The sequence below is a fragment of the Gorilla gorilla genome, chromosome 2 (genome assembly GCF_029281585.2).
Source record: "Gorilla gorilla gorilla isolate KB3781 chromosome 2, NHGRI_mGorGor1-v2.1_pri, whole genome shotgun sequence".
NCBI classification, from domain to species: domain Eukaryota; kingdom Metazoa; phylum Chordata; class Mammalia; order Primates; family Hominidae; genus Gorilla; species Gorilla gorilla.
Window position 1 is genome coordinate 158,556,381 of NC_086017.1, and position 20,790 is coordinate 158,577,170.

At 49.6% G+C, this 20,790-nt stretch overlaps 1 protein-coding gene across 3 annotated transcripts; it reads right to left on the reverse strand.

Annotated features, from left to right (window-relative positions):
- Window positions 1-310: 310 nt before the first annotated feature.
- ZIC4 (Zic family member 4) lies at window positions 311-20,754 on the reverse strand. Of its 3 annotated transcripts, none has more exons than XM_019024393.3 (5): window positions 20,628-20,754; window positions 16,997-17,081; window positions 10,114-10,731; window positions 5,192-5,507; window positions 311-3,121 (listed from the first exon to the last, which is right to left on the reverse strand). In XM_019024393.3, coding segments are annotated over exons 2-5 (1,005 nt in total). In that variant the 5' UTR covers window positions 17,067-17,081; window positions 20,628-20,754; the 3' UTR covers window positions 311-3,120. The 3 variants fall into 3 exon arrangements, with proteins under 3 accessions (XP_018879938.3, XP_004037860.3, XP_018879939.3); XM_004037812.5 differs by lacking the exon at window positions 20,628-20,754 and adding an exon at window positions 18,229-18,592; XM_019024394.3 differs by lacking the exons at window positions 10,114-10,731; window positions 20,628-20,754 and adding an exon at window positions 18,229-18,592.
- Window positions 20,755-20,790: the final 36 nt, after the last annotated feature.

Sequence of the window (20,790 nt, forward strand, 5' to 3'; positions counted from 1 at the left end):
TTGCTCTGAGCTGGAAATGTAGAAAGGTAGCCTTTCCTGGCAGACACTGAGAGCATCCTTTCAACTTTTTCCATTCTATAAAGTATTAATAAATTGGTTGATGATGTCAGTGTCATTAGGGTGAAATTGAGATGAGAGAAGTCTTTCTCACAATGGCTGCTTTAGGGGGTCCCTCCATTTTGCTGTCCTGAGACTAGGCCCCCAGAGATATTTGTGTGAAGCAGTGAAGAAAGACTGAGGAGAGAATTGGAGGCTTCTGGAGGGCCTCGAATCTCGTCCAGGATGAAGAAACAATAACAGGACACCAGGATTCAAAAGAGGAAGAGAAACATCACATTATTTATTTCCAAAGAAAATAGCCAAATGGAGCACCACGTACACAAAAGCCTTTGGAGGGAAAAGGAATCACAGATTTAATATCATTTACATTTATATATTTACAAGATAAAGCCATGGCTTTCAACTTTGTTGTTCATTCAACAATCACTTTCAGTCAAACAACTTTTATTTTCAAGTTAGTTCATAATTTAACTGACACTAAAGAGACAGATGATAAATCACAAACAGTGTGGGTAGAGAGGGTACAAATAGTCTAAAGATTTCAGCCAGGCTTTTGTGTGTATGTGAATTATGATTACAAAATGTTTGCCTGCCTGTATAATTCACATTCATTGCAATTATTACATTTTCTCATAAATTAGCAATATAAACAAACATATGGAGACCTTCAGTTAACAAATAAAATCAATATCAGGAAGAACATTTTGCAGCAACTATAATAACAGCATGGGTTACAGCTTGGAAAAACTTCTTTACAAGCCATTTATTCAGCACACACAGAGTAGGGGGACCAGCACATCCTTATTTTTTAAACCACCTTTAAAACCACAGGAGTTTTGGGGAACCTGAACTGGGTGAAAGTTTCTTTGCTGGGCACAATATAAAATGAACAACTTCACATGTGAATGAGGGGAAGGATGGGCATTTACATGCATTTTCCATCACTGTGTTGTAGACCAAACCTTCTAAACTTCAATTGCCAAGATTCTGAAGGAAACAGGAAATTAATAAAACATCTCTCTCCTTCAGCTATTATCCTTCTTATTAATGGCAGAAAGAGCTTGTTGATTGCTGCTAGTGAGAAGAAGCACACAATGGGTCTATTTTTAGCAGAGGTGGCTTTGAAGGAGCAGGAGATATTAACAATTGCTTGGCTGCATTCTTAAGTTCCAAGGATCCTGGGCAAGAATATTAGGAGCCTGAGGGGTACCCAAAGGAAACCCATCTAGGTGACCCAACTTGGGCTGATTGAATGCAAACCAGAGCAGAAAGAAGCAGAAACACAATTATGGACTTAGGCTATGTATTCTGCTTGCACCCTCTCTGCATTCTTTTCCTCATGTCCCAAAGCTTGTCCCGAGGGCCCCCCAAATTCTGCATACTTCACCAGACCAGGCCCTGACCCTGATGTCTAGGCATTGCTTTTGTTTATCCCTTAGCAAGACTTAGACCTAAAGTTATGTATTGGTGCAGTGTGTGGATATTTTTTTAAAAGAAGTTTGATTTTTATCTCTTTAGAAACGGTTTGAAACTAACGGGGCAGAGGGAGTTTGACAGAGAGGAGAACAAATCGCTGACAAAGAACCTTTTACGTTTCATCAGCGTTGTTAGGACGACAAGCAGGAATGTCTCAGATAATAACTCCCACTTCAAAGATTTCTCAGCTCAATAGAAAGCGGACCATCCTTTTTATTCAACCACAAGGACTGGCACTAAAGAAGACTCCACTGTTTGATTTTTTTTTTTTCACTGTGTTTATTTTTCCCCTATTCACTGGGGTACTTGGATAAAATAAACAACAAGACAATTAAGGGAACATGGACTTCTAACTTTCCTGCCATCTTCCCCACATCCCCTTGGCCTTGGGCTCTTGAGTTTGCATCTAGGACAAGTCCAGGCCTAAGGGTACCACACACCCTGCCTTAGAAAGAAACAAGTTTCAGGGGCCGCAAGAGACTTTTGGGATGGAAAGGAAGAAGAGTGGCACGGAAAGCCAGAGTGGAAATTCCCAAGGGCACAGTCTGAACTCCTCAGACTCCCCCAGGGTGGCTCCCTTCCCCCCAAGTCACCATTAAATTTAAGCCTCCACCCTACTCAAGAGTCGGAAAGGCGATTTGCACAAAACTGAGCTTGGAATGCTCATTTGTTAAGCTTCGGAGGCTGCTTTAAAATCATTCACTCCTGATCCTGGAGCCTCTTTGGGGCGCAGTCAAGATGCACAGAGTCCTTGTGCTCCTCCCTTTCCTGAAAGTGTCCCCTGCGCCAAAGCCTCCCACATCAGGGTGCAGAGTGAACCCCTAAACGTGGGCAAGTCGGGTTCTAGAAAGGAAGTATATACTGGAGAGCGCAGTGACAGTATTAAATGGCGTGAAAGCAAAGGTCAGCGCAAATGTATCTTAATAGAGTGTCTGTAGTGAAGTGTGCCGCCTTTGAAGCGGCCGCTCCCCGCGCGTATTTCCATGGCGAGCCTAACGCGGCATGCTGATGCACCGTCAAACTCACACTTTCAACCCCAAAACCCGACTCTTTGAACAACCCGAGCTTGATTAGACCTTTCTCCTTTTCTTTCCCCTCTTACAAACCATTTCCTCGCCTTTAGAAACTCGCCATCAAACCCAAATGCGCCCTCTGATCACCGCAGAAAGCAGAAACAAAGGGGGCTGAGCGGCGATTCAAGCGGCGCTTTTCTTCCTTCACATTATTATCCATTTTTATTATGATCGGGTACAAGTGCCCATTCGCGTGGGTTTTGTTTACCGGAAATTAAATGAAAATGATTTAGTCCGCGTCAAACAAAAATATATACTTGTATACACAAGAAAAAAGGTCTGTTAGACGTAAATATTATGTCCTTAATGAAAAGCCTGGACGGGCTCCAGGCTTGGCCTTTCAGGATTTCAGTGCGACTTGCACATTGCCATAGAAATCCTAACTTACCATGAAGATGCACCGTGGCGAAGAAACACTGCTTTGTGCGCGGGCCCTTTGATGTAGCAGGCGCGAGATGCGGGGCGCTCAGCTGCGCGGAGCGAGATTACCTTGCGAGCAACGCGGTGGACATCTGTAACAAGCAAATGAAAAATTAAAGGCGATTAGTGGCCGACCAAACATTTTTGTTTTATTTCATTATTTTAGATTGAGATAGAAAGCAAAATGGGGAGCTTAGAAACAGAAGAGAAAGAAAAAAGTCCTACTTCAGGAAGGGGGACTTTTTAAACATTGGCAGAAGCAGCAAGTTCCGCAAATGCCCTCTGCACCTTAGTGGTGGGGTTGGTGTTTCACTATGGGAAGGAGTTGTTTGTTGCCGACTGCCCGCGCTGGGTCAGGCAGCCTCTGGGCCCTATTGTATTAGGTGTAGGCAGGAATTTCAGTCCCCCTTTCTCAAGGACGGATTCACTAAGGGTGTATTTGGAAGATTGCATTTTTTATTTGGAGTCATGAAAATAGTTCCACTCCAGTTAGGATGTTATTTCATCTGATGAAAGTTGTGGGGGCTGCGGGCAGGAGTGCTAATTGTCTAATTGTGTCTGAAGAGGATAGAGCAGAAGAAAATTCATCAGTGGCATGGCCAGGAATTGTTTGCTGGGCTCAGATTTTAAAATTGAGGTCTTTTGTGGGGCCCTCCCCAGAGAGAAAACCTACCTCCCTCCCCAATACACACACACTGATTTTCAAATTCTTAGGGAACTGGGATGAATCTGCCAAAGCTTTATTATTTTATTTTCCTTTACTTCTTCAAGTCTTAGCTAGGATTTTGGGGCAGCCGCATTCTCCCTGCAGATGGTGGGAGGGGGGAAACAGGACCTGATTTTTTTCCCTTTGGCAGCAATTGCAAAGGCCTTTCTCGCCCCCTCCTTCAACATCTGGTTCTTTTTTCTGGGGACTTCATACGCAGCATATCAAATACACATTCAATCTAGACCCACTGGGTGTTTGCCTTTACCATATTTATTATTGTGGATCATTTCTCTAGTTCCTCCTACACCTTTTTAAAAATAAGACGAACATTGTGCAATTACTGACAAAGACCATCACCGAATTGACGCAATTCACCCAGACACGGCCGCCTAGGTCAGGTCTCTCCACTTTAGAGGCCTCGACTCAGTGACGTCATCAGCTCGCTCTACACCCGGAGCCCAAGCACCTACAAGACTACACAGGCAACGCCTCTACAGGGGTTGGGGTGGGAAAAAGGCCGGGGGAGGCCTCACAGCATTGAATCCTGAAGACTCTCTGGTGTTCCTTTGTCTGTATTTCTTGTTGTTTTGAATTCACTCCCTACTCCAAGTATACAATGTATATTGAGTCTGTGGACGACAGGCAGATGTTTATCTGTGTGCCCAGGCCACTCCATAGGGGTGGAAGCGTCTAACCACCACCCACCCACCCCCTGCTGAAAAGACGATGAATCTCCCTTATCTCCTTTATAGAGGAGGTTGGAAAAATTAGGACTTGTGTATTTTTTGTTTCAAAGGATACCTAGGGAAGGGGAAACCATAGGAAGGCAAAGAGGAAAGAAACTGGAGTCAAGAAAACGGCTCTGGAATTCCCTTTGCCCCTTCCCTTGATCTGAACTTCTGAGGTTGGAATTAATGTGGGGGAGGGGAGGGTTAGAGTGGAGGTGGGAGCGGCCCAGTCCTCAAGAAAAATATTTCCCATTCTGCGAAGCATGCGGGAAATTTGTGGCCTTACTTTTGTCATCTGCAGTTGACAGGATTGCACATAAATTCTCCAACTTTTTTTTCCATCTCCCTGTCTCTTTTCGCCCCTAACCCTGGTTTTATGATACCCAGCCATGAAGGCGCGTGTGGGGGTGATGGTGCTGATTGTGACTATAGAATAAATAGGGGGACCATATTTATCTTTTAAAATAATGGACATTATATTAGCGTATTCAGTGAGCTCCAGCAACTATTACAGGTGGCCGGCCGGCCTTCCTTCCTTCCGCCCTCGCCCTCTTCATGCCTCAGAAACGTGGCCTACTCTGCATTCGGTGTGTGCGGAAGCAGCAACCACAGAGGCAGTCCTAATACCGGAGGCGGCGGCGGCAGCAGCAGGGCCAGGTGGTAGCTCGGGGCTGAGGGTCGCGGCGGGGGCAGCCGCTATGGGGCCCAAGCCCTGACACACGTACCATTCGCTCAAGTCGGCGGTACGCGCCGCCACCGCCGCCGAGGAGGCCACCTGGGACTCGTGGCCGCAGTCCGACGAGGGCGACACGAGGGCAGACGGTGTAGCCGAATCGTAGCCAGAGCTGGGCGGCGGCGAGCGCCCGTGCACCTTCATGTGCTTACGCAGCGAGCTGGGGTGCGTGTAGCACTTGTCGCAGCCCCGCACCTTGCACGTGTATGGCTTGTCGCTAGTGTGCACGTGCGAATGCTTCTTACGGTCGCTGCTGTTGGCGAAGCGCCGCTCGCAGCCCTCGAACTCGCATCTGAAGGGCTTCTCGCCTGGCGGAGGCAACGCAGAGACATTAGTGCTTGTGGGTCGTGTTCCCGTCAGGTGCTTGCCACCCTCCCCCATTCGTCTCTCATTTTCTGGAAAAGAACTACAAAATATTTTCAGAAATCCCTTTTTACGGCGCCTCAGGTCGAGCACCCCTTTCCCTAGTGCAGAGAGCGCCCCCGGTGCCCTCTCCTGAACGCCTCCATCCCTCCCGCCTTCCTCGTCTGGGCTCATGGGGAGGGTATGGAGGAGGAGCGACAGTGACTCCATCTTAGTCGAGTTTCCATCCTCGAAAATCCTGATCCACTCGGGTTGTTTCCTCCAAATTTTCTCCACTTGGAACCAGAAGCACCTCTGCTCGGAAATACATTAACGGAGGAGCTCACAATACAGTTAACGGGGAAGCTCACATCTGCTCGATTTAAAGTTGCTGTTTCAGACAAACTTCTCTGCCGCTACTCCGCCCAGCCGTTCATCCCCCCCACCCACCCACATCCTGGCCCAAATTGTTTCCTAAAGTAGGTTTTGCGCAAACGCCAAAGCGATGAAATAATTTAAGGATGCGCAGCCGATGCACATTGTGTGTGCATAAAGTGGATTCGTGCTGCAGGGAAAGGTATTCTGAGCAATGATTCACTTCAGAAGAGATTTTTACAGGAATGGAGCCCCCTCCCTCTTTCCTTCTACCCCCTGAGGGCAAACATTTAGCAGCATTCTTCAAATCTTGCCTAAACCTTCCGGGATCCCTCCAGATACGCTCGCCAGTAATAATATTTCATTACGCTGCTCCAGAGGCCTCCCGGAGACCGTGCTGTGGGCAGCTGGCCCTCCCAGTCCGCACTGACTTGCGATGTCGACCAGTCTGCCCAGACCACCCCCACCTGGCTGTCGGGCCTCTCGGTCCTAAGACGAGGGGTTGGCGCGGTAGGGTCCGCACAGGCCAAATGGGATCCGAGGTCTCTACCGCAACCACGCCCTTGAGCGCTGCGGCTTCGGGAAGAAAACAGCTGCTGCTGTCAGACCAGGCCTGGCTCCGCAGCCTGGAGGGTGACCACGCGGCTGGCATAGGCCGGGGAGGGGCTGGGATCCGTGGCTGCGATGCCCTGTAGAGCCGAGGGAAGGCGCGAGTGCACGTTAGAGTGACAATATTGGCCGGACCGAGCCCCAATCGGGGAGCTCACTGCCACCTGAATTCGCTGACGTGTAGTAGAGGAAAGGACCCCGAGAACCCGGAAGCCTAGATTCCTCTCGGAGCTGCAAGTGCTGCGGAAATGGGGGAAGAAGGTTTCTGGGCGCTTTAAACAAATGGCTGCCTCCCAGCGCTCTGAGTTAAGGGGCCGGCTACCTAGCGTCTAGCTGAGGAGGAAGACGCACAGCTGGAGAACTGTTGCCTTTGTAGTTGCTTCTCCCGCCGCATCCAGGAAAAACAGGCGCTTTGGGGCTGGTTAGAACAAACAAAGCCCCAATTCCCGAGCCCTGTTTAGGCTCGGACAGAGAGGTTTGCTCACAAGCTGCGCTTCTGCGCAATCAGCGGCTCCTAAGCCCGGGTCTCCGGCACCACCCGGTCGCTGGATTCCCACCCTACAGGAGCACAGCTAGTACACTGAACACTCTGGAAGGTGTTGGCACCTGCCATTTCGCGGGACACTGGCACCATTTTATAAAACAGTGATAGAAAGATGCGGAATAAATCTGTGTTCCTATTTGCCCCTATTTTTATCTCCTCTGATTCCTGCCAGCATTTGCAAACCCAAAACTTTCTTCCTTCTTCTCTTTCAAAAAAAAAAAAAATTACAAAAAACATACAATTCAGGGCCTGCAAAAGAACCAAGGTTATTTTGAGAAAACAGAGGTGAAATGGAATTAGAATTTGGTTCCCCTCCCCAACAACCCCCACCCCCAACAAAAATCCCGCCAAACGCTTATCCGATCTCGTGAGCGCCTCACTGGACATTCGCGTAAAACAAAAACAATTATTTCGCTCCAGACGAGGAGCAGAGGAGAAAACAGCAGTGCACTGAGTGATACCGGCAGCCGGGAAGTTCGCAGGCCCCTAGGAGGCCAGGTGAGGCTGCGCCCCAGCTTGCTCCGGAGCTGCAGGAGGCGCCCTGGTCTCCGCGCTTGACATCACCCCCGCCCCCCGCCAACACCCGGCCTCCAATCCTTCCCCCTCCCTCCAGCTCCCTGCACTGCGCTCTGGGTGGGTGGGTGAATGTGAAGAGGCGGCGTTGGGCTAGGCCCCTGCAGCCCGCTCGGAGCGTCCTAGGCCTGGGTCTGCGCTGTGAAAAGACCCAGATTCTCATCCCAGAGGCCCAGCAGTCCTGAAAGGCCTCCTCTCCGACCCTGCGCCGGGTCCGCCGGACAAAGTTCGGAAGCTCGGGCTAGCTGGGCCAGCGCCATTTTCTCGCACTTGTGGCTGGATCTGGTTGTCCCGGCGACTGCTCCCCGGCGCGGTCTCTTCTCCTCTATCTCGGATCCCCAGCACTGACTCTCCCTCAGACGCCGGGGAAGGTGTGGCGAGCTCCCGGCCCCGGCCGAGGGGTCCCTGGAGAGGAGCTGGGTGGCGGTGGCCAGGCCGAGCGCGGTAGCTGGCCCGCGCCTCCCTCCCCGAGGCACCATTGTTCCGGGATCGCTGTGACCGCCACAAAGTGAATCCTTTCGGTGCGGACAGTCGCCTTCAAAGCCAGGCCCCGGATTCAGGTCAGGGAGAATCTCAGCTCATGAGAAATTTGCTCCTGTTTGCCGCTTCCGCTACTCGAGGAAATGAAACGCCATTAATATTTGAAAAGGCAATTATTTTCCTGTTGAATCGAGAACTGTCTTCATGAATAATTTGTAGTGAGGTCTATTGCCATTTGAGAAACATTTTTTTTCCCTCTCCCTCTCTCTCTCTCTCTCTCTCTCACTCTCTCTCTCCTCTTTTTATGACTTAGGAGGGGGATTTGAGGGAAATGCCCGAGCAGGCCAGACTCTGTAGTTCGTTGCTGGTCGTGTTTGTTTGTTTGTTTTTGTTTGTTGTTTCCCCCACCCCCCACCGCTAATGAATCAGGACCGCGAACCGAAAGAACGCACAAAATTCTGTCCTGAAAACACGAAAACCTGAGCCAGCCGTGGCGCACTGAACTTGCTTCTCTGCTGTAGGTCGACTGTGCTAAGAATTTAACCATTTTCTGCTTCACAGAATTCAAACAGTGGGCCGGCAAAGAGCTGTAAAAGTTTGTTTGTTTAAAAACAAAAACAAAAAAAACCCTGTCATTAAAGATGAGTTCCTTCTCCAGCTCAGGACTGCGAGTCTACCTTCCGGGCGTCCGTCGCCAGCTCCCGGAGTAGCAGGCCTGGGGCCAGGATTCCAGTGTGACCTACCGCCCCTTCCCGAAGCTAAAATCTCGGGTGAGGGGGTGAGATCCATGCGACATTGTGGGAAACCCTGAAAAGAGCTCAGGGAAACCGTACACTTCCAGACAAGCTTTAGAAATAAAGTGCCAGGCTCCAAGTGGGCTTTGGTCTGGTCTCCGCATGTGCCAGTGTCCGGGCCATGGACCTTCCCCGGGAAGGGAGAGTTTGGGGAGAAGATAGGCGTTAGAACAACTAGCCTTAAGAAGTTCTTTGACTCCAACAATTGTCGATGTTCCAGCAAGAATAGGGGCGAGTAAGGCAAGGCACCGGGCAGTAGGAGAAGTGGGGCACCAAGCTGGAATTCATTTTATTTTCTCCTGTCCCCACCAGTCCCCTTCTCCCGCCCCCAAAATGGGGGAGGGGAGAAGATGTTGATTTCTTAAACTTCCAGGGAGGAGGAGCGAGAAAACCCTAACTAAGGAGAGTACAAGCAATGGCTGCTAAACTAATTAATGTAACTTCACAGGCTGTTCTGGAAGTGTGAAAATTTTCTCCTTGCAGTTGTATTAATTAGAGATGCTCTGGCCAGAGGAGTTCAATTTTTCAGGCTCTTGAACGATACTCCTTTTTTTCTGTTAACTAGAAGTAGCAGATGTAGTTGACACATGTCCCCATTTCCCTTCGCAGCTTGGTAAATGATATTTAAGGTGGATAGGTCTGTGCTAAAGCGAAAGTGAGGGTTCACCAAACATCCCTAGTGTCCGGCCACCAAGGCTCAAAAATACGTACAAAGTTAGCCCATTCGACCCCCAACTCCTAAAGAAGGCTCCAGGGCCTGGTAATCTCTCAGTCCAGGTGGGCCAGGTTATCAGGAGGACAGGTGGAAGAGTTCTGCCGCGCAATTCCAAAGGGACCAGGAAAAAAGTTAGACAGCTGTTCTTATGTCTTTACGACTTTGGGGAACAATGCTGTTTTAAAATATCTTAAAATCAAACTCTTAAGCAGAGAGCACATGTTTGCACACACAGGGTCTTAGGCATGTTCACCCTTGTCCCCACAGAACAGAAATCCCGCACTATCCTCCCTACACACAGCCTCCGGAAACTTCTGTGATTCTAAGAATAGAAGCGCATAATTAATATTTTATGGCCTTGGCTCATGGAAACAACCCCAAAATATTTTCCCCCTCCCCTCAGTTGGGACTTGAGGAAATCCAGACCCGAGGGCCTGCTTCCCCAGAGGGTCCGCACGCGACAGACAGCGCCGAATACTGACCTGTGTGAGTTCGTTTGTGTATTTTGAGATTTTCTGATCTAGCAAAGACCTTCCCACACCCCGGGAAAGGACAAGGGAAGGGCTTCTCGCCCGTGTGCACGCGGATGTGATTTACAAGTTTGTATTTGGCTTTGAAGGGCTTTCCCTGGCGCGGACACTCCTCCCAGAAGCAAATGTGGCTGGCCTGTTCCGGGCCGCCGACGTGCTCCACGGTGACGTGCGTGACCAGCTCGTGCATGGTGCTGAAAGTTTTGGAGCAGAGGCTCGCGGTCGCGGTGCCGTCGGCCGCCAGCCACTTGCAGATGAGCTCCTGTTTGATGGGCTGGCGCATGTAGCGGAAGAAAGCGCCAGGACCGTGGGGCGCAGCGAGGTTCACCGTCAGGTTCATGCCCCCGTAGCCATGCAGGGCTGCGGCAGCTGCCAGGGCGTCGCTGCGGGCCGCAGGCCCTGGCGGGAAGGGCTCCGGCCGCGCGTACATGTCTCCAGGGAGCCCCAGACGCAGGAGTCCATTCAAAGGACGGCTGGGGGAGGCCTGGGGAGGCTCCTCGTGGAGGCCCGGGAACACCGAGGGGCTGGAGGCGGCGGTGAGCTGGGGGCCATGGTGTCCAGAGCTGCTACCTGTTGTCGAAACAAATAGCGCGCATGAGAACGGGTGGCGTGGGCTGCGCGCTCTTCCCTGGGCCCCGGGGGGCAGGCCCAGCCCTGCCGCACTACGGCCTCTGCAGTCAGCCGTGGAACTCAGAGCCAGACAGCGCCAGCAGTGAACCCGGTGGACAGAGCAAGGCCAAACACCTCCGCCGCCGTTGGGCCGGATTGCTGTTCGGCCAAGTCCCCTGCCGCGCCATGAGCTAGAGAGGGATGGTAGCGGCAGAGTAGATGTAAGGGGTAATGGAAGGCGCAGGGCTAAGTCTGTGGGTTGCTGGGGGTTCTGCTCCAGAGGGGTAGGAGCTGAGTCCCAAGCGCACTTTGGCGGCTAACACCCCGGGGCTCTCCGGGGCACTGTGCCCTGCGGGGAGTGGAGGTGACAGAAATGATGATGTTGGAGGTGGTGGTGGTTCTGAAGCGCCCCAGCCATATATATTTTCAGTGCCCCGCTTGGCTAGGAGAGGGCGGCCGGCTGCTTGCCGGCCCACGCTCCCCGGAGCTCCCTGTACCGGGCCGCTAACACCACTGCCACCTGACAGTGGGGAGGGGAAAGGAAAACCACACAAAAAAACTTCTGTAAAGTTTTTTTTTTTTCTTTCTTTCTTTCTCTTCTTCTTCCCAAGGTTTGGATTTGGGCGCGCCCACCCCCTTGGCTATTAATGCCTACGCGAAATCCTGCACACTACAGAAGTAGCAGCAGGGCGCGTTAGGAAGTCAATAGAGATTCAGGGCCGTGGCCTGGACCCACAGAGAGGAACAATCGCCTGGGTAGCCCATTGGCCCGCGGCCGGGTCCGACGTCAGTGATGACAGGTCCTGCCGCACGCGGTCGGTCTCTCTCTCTCTGTCACACTTCCCCGCTCCAACCGCCACCCCCTCACACACCTCTCCCCCAAACATATACCCTCTTTCCCTCCCTCACCCCACCCCTACAGCATCTCAAGCTTCCACTGCTCATGCGCTCTGACCCGGGCACAAATCCTTTTCTCTCCCCTTGAGCCTCCTCCCCCTCCTCTCCGGAAAGCTGAGTGGATCAGCTTTAACTCAGGGCTCCTGGAAGTACTCGGGGCTGGGTTATGCCACCATTCACCACAACTTTGGGGAGGCAGCATTGCGGGACCTCAGTCGGGGCTGATGGGCAGCATCGTGTGCGCAGAGATGGCGGTCTCGTTGGGCAGTTTGTCCCTGCAGCCTGCAAGAGGAGGGGGTCGGGATCGAAGGACCGAAGGAGGTTGCTGACTCAGGAGCCAGGAGCTGAGAAACTCCTAGGCTAGCAGCCGTTGAGCCTAATTTTATTTTCTGGCTTTCTCCGAAATGTCTCGTTTCCCTCATCTTTCTGGTCCTTTTCGTCTTTCTTATTTTCCCCAAACCCTCTACCTCACTTCGTCTTCCTTTCTCCTCCCCTCCCCCTCTCTTTCCTCTATACTCTCTTCCCATTTAGCCTTGCAGGCCCCTCCTCCCCGGTGTTGGAGAGCTCAAAGACGCGCGAAACCTAAGGATCTGGCCCTGACCAGGGACAGGATTAGGCGGGAAGTGGTGACGGCCTGAAAAGGCTGGGCTCGAACCCGTGCCTTCCTGAAAGGACTCTCCCCGCCACAAGTCACACCCACCCGCAGGCCTGCTGGCCAAAGAAACAAAGGGGTCGGGCGTGGATCCAGGAAAAACAGGTTTTCGCTCTCGGATCTCCCTGGGCAAATCAGGGATCCTGAGCGCTATACCCTGCAGTCGTACGGAGCCTCTGGGAAAGGGGATTTAAGGGTGACTTCCACTTTCAGCTTCGGCTACTTGTTGCCTGCGGTCCGAGCCTCCTCTGCTTCCTCCTACCTCGTCTTAGGCCTCTGTAGAGAGTGCACGCCCCGTTTCCCCTTCCAGGCTCTGAGAGGGCCTGCAGGCCCGTGGCCGCCTCCGACAAGATGCCTTCCAGTGCTAGGGGGGCCACTTTGGCGGGATGGGGGTGTGTTGGTTAAAAAAATCTTAAGTTCTGTCTCAGTCGAGTGTGACAAAAGCCGAGGGTCGGGGGTTGGGGGGCTTTGGGGGCGGGCGGTAGTCCTTTGTCTGAGCCGACCGGCTAAGGTCAGCTGCGTCGTCCGGCGATTTAAAGGGCTGCTGGCCGGGACTCCTGCCTTGTCGCTGCAGCCGAAAATGCCAGTCTAAGTGCTTGGGCTTCCCTGGCGGCCATAAAAAGTGTCCCCCAAACAGAGAAAGGCTTGTATCTTTAAGAAAAGTTTTAAAGATTGAGTAAAATATCCCATACCCCTTAGCAGAGGCAAGAAGTTTTGGCAGATACCAGCAATGCTGAATAGAAATTGACTGAACTGCCCCTCCTCCCATCCCCAGCACCAAGGACTATTCTTATACATTTCCTGGTCAGTAAATAAGGCCTTAAAAATTTTTTTTAAAATAATTAACTGATGTATAACAGTTGGCAGATTCTTTGAGACCTTCATTTAATGCATTGTTCCTCCCTTGGGTGCACTTTAGGGAGGGATTAACTTCCACAACAATTTCTCTCCACTTAGACAGGTCCAGGTCTTTCTGCTCCTCCTACAGGAAGAGCTTGGATAACTCTACCAATAGATACTCGTCAGTATTTAAAAAAAAAAAAAAATTAGAGAAGAGTATTTGACTGCCAGACCCCTACTCCCTACTCTCAAAACCAAGGGCTTCCACACAGCAGTTTTGTGACTAGACTCTCAGGATATGTCTCCCTGGCTTTCACTTTCTCCCATGGTTTACTCCTCCACCAACAGGCACCATCTCTCTGATCCTTCCCCTGTCTTCCCTTCATCCAAGCAGTGGCATGGCCAGGTTTCCAGTGAAAGGTTTACACATCTCAATGAGTCATTTCACCTCACAGGTGTATGTTGAATGATGCAATTGTCTAGGCAACTCTGGACTGAATCCATGAAGGGCTCCAAAAAGCAAAACAAAAGCCAGAGTATGTTTTTACCTGAGACTCCTTGCCCAGTTGTTTTTACTATCTGCATCTTAACACCGAACTTGTTCAGCTTATGTGGTATTCAGGTTTAAGTGCAGGGGAACTTCTGCAATATTCCGGCAATTAAAATATTTTTTTCTCTGCTGGACCCTAGGTAATCTAAAACTAACAGTTCAGAATGTTTGTCAAACTCACTTTAGCTTTAAGACTCTGATTTGCACAAACACGGATTTTTTTTCTTTTTTTTCTTTTTTTTTGAGAGGGAGTCTCCCTCTGTCGCCCAGGCTGCAGTGCAATGGCGCCATCTTGGCTCAATGCAACCTCTGCCTCCCTGGTTCAAGCGATTCTTCCACCTCAGCCTCCCAAGTAGCTGGGATTACAGGCACCCAGCATCATGCCCAGCTAATTTTTGTATTTTTAGTAAAGACGGAGTTTCACCATGTTAGCCAGGCTGGTCTTGAACTCTTGACCTCAGGTGACCTGCCCGCTTCGGCCTCCCAAAGTGCTGGGATTACAGGCGTCAGCCACTGCACCCGGCCAGATTTCTTAATATATACACTGTGACCCCACCTCCATCAAAAGCTTTGAATAACAGTATGGACAGATAGGAGAAGAGGGGTTTTTAGTTGTTTCAGGCTGTGGAACCCTTAGGAAGCCTGGTGAGTCTGTTGAACTTCTAATAGTCCAGTATTTGCTGCGCATATTCATCACAGAAGAAAACACTAACTTTCCAATAGAAGGTTGTGAAAATAAAGATGCATTTTTTTTCTCCTCCAAGTTTATGGGCCCTCTGGAATTCTAACCACTGACTCTCTGGACTCCGGGGTTAAGAAACAGAGGTTTTATACACATAGTCTGCTAGCATACTACACACTTTCTGTTAGTCACTTTGCCTTTGAAAAGCTTTGAACTTGTGTATGACTTTTTTGTGCCAGCAGCAAAAGGGCAAACACATCTGATTCAGCCAAAATCCTGGAGAGTAGGCTGGCCCCATGGAGCTCCTTCCCAGATGCAGCCTTCTCTTGAAAGCTGAAAACATCTGGACCCATTTTAGGTAGCTGCTTCTTGCTTGAGTAGCCAGGGGTCAGTAGACCTGCAGGTCACTGAGGTTGCCTGATCTTTGCAAGTTCCTTAGAGCTATATGGTCTATATGTTGGTTGGCTAAACCCAGCAATGGGACCAGACATTCTCCTCGAAGGACATTTCCCCAGAGACAGCAATAAGGGATTACATAAGGATCTGCAAGGTATATCTTTGAAATAAGCCCCAAAGCAGTATCCAGTTCAAGGTGATGGGGCATCAACAACTGAGAGGTATATTTTAGTCTTTAGAGAGATCATTTTGAGTCTTCCAGAGCCTGGGAAGCAGGGAACCCAGGCTACAGAGATTATCAATTGAGCGGGCTAAGGAATGGTGTCTCCTCAGTGGTCTTCAGATTTTTTTTCCAGAAACATCTCACTATACCTGCCCCCAACACCAAATGCTTGACTGAAGCATTCTATTCCCACCCATGCCTGGAGCTATAGCATTGTTAAGTCTACTTTTCTGCTTCATTTGTAGAGAAAAAGAATATCTCACAACCCACAGATCTTTAGCACATGTCAAAATGAAACACTGGAAGCTTGTTTTCTTGGGGACCTATTTGGAGCATATTCCACCACTAGACCCCAAATATCTCTCAATCTTCAGAGCTTCTGCAAACCAGTGCCCAGAATCATGCCCTAAGCACTTTTGCTCACCCTACCCAGACGAATACAGTGGCATAAACAAGTGATTTCCTAGTTCTTTTCTAGAAATAGAACATTTGGTGGCCCTACCATCTGCCAGAGCTCCTTAAATCACTGGTTTGAATGTCTGATCTCACTCCTTTGGAAAGAAAAAAAATGGAGGATATTTCAGATCAACAGCTGGGCTATTTTTCCATTTTAATATTTTAAGCAATGCTAAATTAAATGATGATTATTTGTTGTAAGTTATGCCCAGATGAGGAGGTGGGCCTTACTCAGCTGAGGGCCACTGTATAGAACCTGGCTAGAAACAAGTCTTGTCATCTGAATGTTCTGCATCTAAATCAATAGTCACTTGTTCAGTTCTTTCTTCCCTGTTTCTGGCTGGGTTGCCACCCTAAACAGAGGTAAATTTCTTTAGAGGCTAGTCACAGACAGACTTCAAGATTCCTACACAGGGAGTTTGCCTCTATTCTTATGCAAAGAAATAACTTAAGCCGCAGGAGGCCATCCGTATTTCTAAGCCCAAATTGTGCAAAGGAGATGAGATCTATTAGGATTTTGGCAATAAAGGAGGATATTCTTCTCCTCTGCTATGGAAATTTGAGTTTTAAACATCATTAATGGAACTGAGTATGGAAGAAAATATACTTGGATATGCTTTAATTTCCAAGCAAGGATTCTACAAAACATCCTGTGACAAAAGCTTAGGAAACATTGCTTTTGGGTCTTCCAAAACAGTATTAAGGAATCAAAACAACTAAATTTACATAATAACTCATACCTCTCTTGAGACTTTTGCCATTAAATCATCCCCAGATAATATAGAGAGCCATTTCCTGGGTTGTCTATTTGACTTTGGTTAAGAAGGTTCCTTTGTCTACCAATGAGGGAACATCTTTGGAGGCAACCATCAGCTAGTGATATAGTTGAAATGAGGAAAACTAGACGCCTGGAAGGGAAAATACCACCCTAAATCATATGCTTATTCTAAATGGAATATTAAATTAAATTCTTCACTATGAAGATATTCCTGACAGAGCAGCTGTCAGTCACTGCCTGTTCAGACACCACATTGTGGGAACCTCATCACTACCACATTGCAGAAGGCTGGTATCCCTGGTAAAGATGATGTATATCATGTAAACCCCATCATCCAGATCAAAGTCTGCTTCTTTCATGGAAGCCAATACATGTCAAACCTCATTCCAATCAAATTGTCTGGAAATGAATTCAAGATGAATATGTCATAGAATAACGTGACAGTGGAATTGCAGAAGGTCAGTGGTGGTTGTTTCAATGAGAGAATCGTCAAATATTAATTCTGGAACGTCCAGATGAGTAGGCATTGAGGGGGATTAGCTGGCTGCTGGTGGGATGTTGTGTCATTGATTTGTGTGCAAATGTATTGAACACTAAGGAGTTCTAAGTTTCATTTGAACTCAAGAAACTCCCCCCAAACTCTCAACCCAACATAAACAAAAGACAAAACAAAACTTCCTACTTAAAAAAAAAAGAAGAAGAAGAAGAAAAGAAACCAGCAAACCAATATTCAAAGGAGGATTTTAACTTACTTGACTCTTTAAGAGTGTTTCGGTAAAGCCGTAATCGTTTCCTCATCACCAACGATGTCTTGTATCTCATTTTCTGACTTTGAGCCTGTTTGGGAAGAAAAGAGTGACAGTCACTAGTTAAACAATTTTACACGTCTGTGTGGCAACATCCTGTGGTTTGAAGGTATGAATGAAAGAAGGAGTTGATCTGAAGATCTTTCGGTCTTTCTTTGACCATTTTCAAATTTTGAAGCTAAAGAAAAGGATTCTGCCGGGAACAGCCCATATTGCAAAATGATATATCTTTGGTGAAAAAAACATTGAAAAATTATAATTTCCCAGCTAGGCTTTTATTTGAAACTCCTTTGTTGTTTCTTGCAAGCAGAAGTAAGCTCTCTTTTAGTCAGTGCTCAAAAATCTGGAGCTTCCCAAATTTGAATTAATTGCATAAGAAACCTTATTATTTTTCAGAAGTTTATTAACTGAAATTTAGTGAGGTGTGGTGGGGAGAGCCTACTGAACTCTGAGAGGTTAGCAGCTAAAATTTGATTTATAACTGTTGGAACCAAGAGGAGAGGAATTTCTTTGTAGGTTTTCAAATCCTGTTCTGCCTGTGGTGGTGCAGAATTCCTTAGCCTCACATTTCCCACACCACAGACCCATTTGGGATTCATCACCAGTTGACTTTTTAAAGTTAATATAAAATTTGTCAGGTTAAAAAGGTATAATTTTAATCATTTGGTTCAAATCATCCACATTTCATAGTTGAGAAGGGTAGAAATAACACCTCCCATAAGATATACACATTACTCATCAGATTCACTTTGTGACTAAAGTTACCAAGCCATTGGCCACCTTAAATACTTAAAGCCATCCTGAGGACCTCTGCATCTGTCAGGCAAGGCTGAGGCAGTTGAGCAGCCAGACAGAAGCATCTGCCCGGCCCCCACCCTCAATTTGGCCTAGAAAGAAAAACAGTCATTGAAAAGGTCTCAGGCTGGACAAACACAGCAAGTCCTCTGTCAATGGGGATGTCTGCCCACAGAACAAGCAGTTGTTTAACTTGTTGAACCACAGGCCAAATCCAAGTGGGACTCTGTTATCTTAAACGGTATCCAGTTCTCTATGCACAAAGATCTCTCTCTCTCTCCCCCTCAACGTCCAACCAGAATTCCAACTAGCTTGGTGGCTTTTACCCTTCCATCTCCCCTCTTTTCTAGGTCCAGGCCTGGGAGGCAGGGGGGTAGACTCACCTTTTCCCAGAGGGTATTATTATTTTCAATTCTTTCTAACCAAAAGGCACTCTTCCCCAAAGGAAATAAGCTCCTTCCAGCACAAATCAGGAAAGAAAGGAGGCCTAACTTTGCATTCCTACAGAAGGGCGGCATGCTGGGCGTCCTCGCTCTGAAATTTCCTCATGGCAGGATGTCTGGCATGGAAAAGTCCTGGTTGGTTGGCAATAATAGAATTTACTCTTTTGCTTCTGGGGGAAATGGGTGTGAGGTTCCCTAGAGATCCCTGTCCACCCATAAGGCAGCCCCAACCCAACTTCTAAGAGGTCTGGATCACTTCTGTCCCAGGTCCTGTCAGCCTTTTGTGCACTACAGACCCATAGACATGCAAACAAATGTTGCAGAGATTGGACTAGGGCAGGCAACAGGGACCTTAGGAGGCTCTCTGTAGCGTTTCCATCACACAGCCTACACAGGGAACTAGGGTAAACATCTCCTTTAGTTCAAACTCTGACACCACTTAGCAAACAAGCCAGTCATCTTGCTGAAAGAGAGGTGAGAGAATTTGGGAGCAATCCTGGGGCCCGTGGACCTGAGGTCCCAAACAACCACGGAATGTAGAAACTCAGTTTCGTTTTCTCCAAATGCTTGCTCCTCACATCAACCACGGCCTCCTAATTACCAGTCCATAGCACATCCTGGAGACTTTTTGGAATCTGCCCTCCTGGCCCCACCTTGAGAAGAGGAACGGGTGCCAGGGAGCTCCAGTGATTGATAGTGCCGGAGGAGAGCCAAGAAGGTGGGACAGTGGGTAGGTGCAAAAAGCACCATTTTTATTTGGGGGAGCCTCAGAAGCTGCAAACTGTGGGGCCGACCTAGCCGGCGCAGGACTACCCAAGGTCAGAGGTCAGCTGCAGCTAGAGACTTCAGTTCCCGAGCTGCTCCTTACTGACTAGCCGGCAGGCGCGGGAAAGGCATGCCCACCTCTCCGCCGCAACTTGTCCCTGGCGGGCGCAGAGCAAAAACCCTGAAAGCTGGCAGGGAGCTCTGAGCCAGAGAGGAAACTGGCCCCGGCCTTTGCCCGCTGCCTGATTTACTCATCTGCACCCTGCACCTTTCTGGCTCCCCTCCATTGGACCCTCAAGCGCCAGGAGTTTGCTGAGGCTGGGTTGTGCAGGGGCCTTTACTCATTCTCCTGTTCTCTAGAGGGAGAAGCTTGGGTTTCCCAGCTCGGGGCTGAAGTAAGTGTGGGCAGCCTCCGGGTGCCCAGAATAGAGTTTGTATCAGTAGATCAGGCTGGGCATTTAGCCCTCCCTTTGAATCACCCCTCCCCCAACCTGCAGGCGGCTGAGACAGGAGAAAAAAGAGCGGCATGCAGTGGTGTGGGTCGCTGCGAGGACAATACTGTCGGAAAGCGGGGAAAACATGACCTTGGAATCCAAAGGGAGTTTCCTGAAGACGGTGACGGCCGAAGTGCAACCCTCCAAAAGCCCCTCCGCTTTCCTAAGACTTTGACATGGGCCATTCATCAACCCCAACTTTCAGGTCCAACCTTTGAGCCAGTCCTAGCTTTCTTTCACAGCTCAGCTCTATTCCCTCCTCATTGGCCCCTAATTTCCAATGCCCCTGGGTCTAGGCTAGGGGCCAGAATCCTAGGAGCTGCGGCCTGCTCCCCAGAGAGCTAGTTGCTGCTCTTATTCGCATTGGAGATAAAGAAAGCCAAGTCCCGAACCCACTGCTGGCCGCGCGCAGAGAGCAGATCCCAGCAGTCAGCTTCCTGAGGCAGGACCAGGGTGAGGGAGGGCAAGGAGCCGCCCGGAGGTGGACTCAGGCGGCATCTGCCGTCAGGTTGGGGCGGAGAAGTTCCATCGTCTTGCTGCCATCTGGGCTAACTTGGCGCTTTGACCCTGGAGAGGGGAAGCAGAGACCCTCCTAGCCACCCCCTTGGGGGCAGAGCAGAGATACCTCCTGTAAAGGCCCCCTCCCGGCACCCGCCTTGCTCATTTTTCGCGAGGGAAGCTCTGGGCCACGACTTCCATTCTTGTGCCCACGGTGGGGCACCCAGGCAATTTACAAGGAGAGAAGGGAAGGCAGGCAGGCAACAAACTGCTCCTGGTTCCTGTGCCAGTGGGAGCCCCATTTGTACCCCTTTTCCCTCCTCCTGGGAAGAAGGGATGGACTCATCCTCTGCGTTGCCCCTTTGAGGAAGGGCCCCCTCCTCCCCTTAGTGTCAGTGGGGTGGGGCCTGTATCCACGGTTGGGGGAGGGGGGTGGGATGAAGGAGGAGATGGGGCAGAAAGACTGGCTGGGCCTCTTCCCCCACTGGGGTTTGGGTGCCAGTGGTCCCCTTGAGGGCACTTGCTACCCGGTCGCTGTAGGTACAGGTCTAATCTGTCTGCCCCCTGGACTCACGCACTTACCCCACTCCACCTGTTGCCAGGATCGCCTCATTTCTGCACATCATTTCGGGGTGGCTGAGAGGGGACCACAAACCCCTCCAAGCCTCTCTTTTGTGGTTCCAGCGAGGCGGTCATCCTTCACTTCTCCTTTTCCAGCTTTCAGGAAGCAGTTAGGGAATGTATG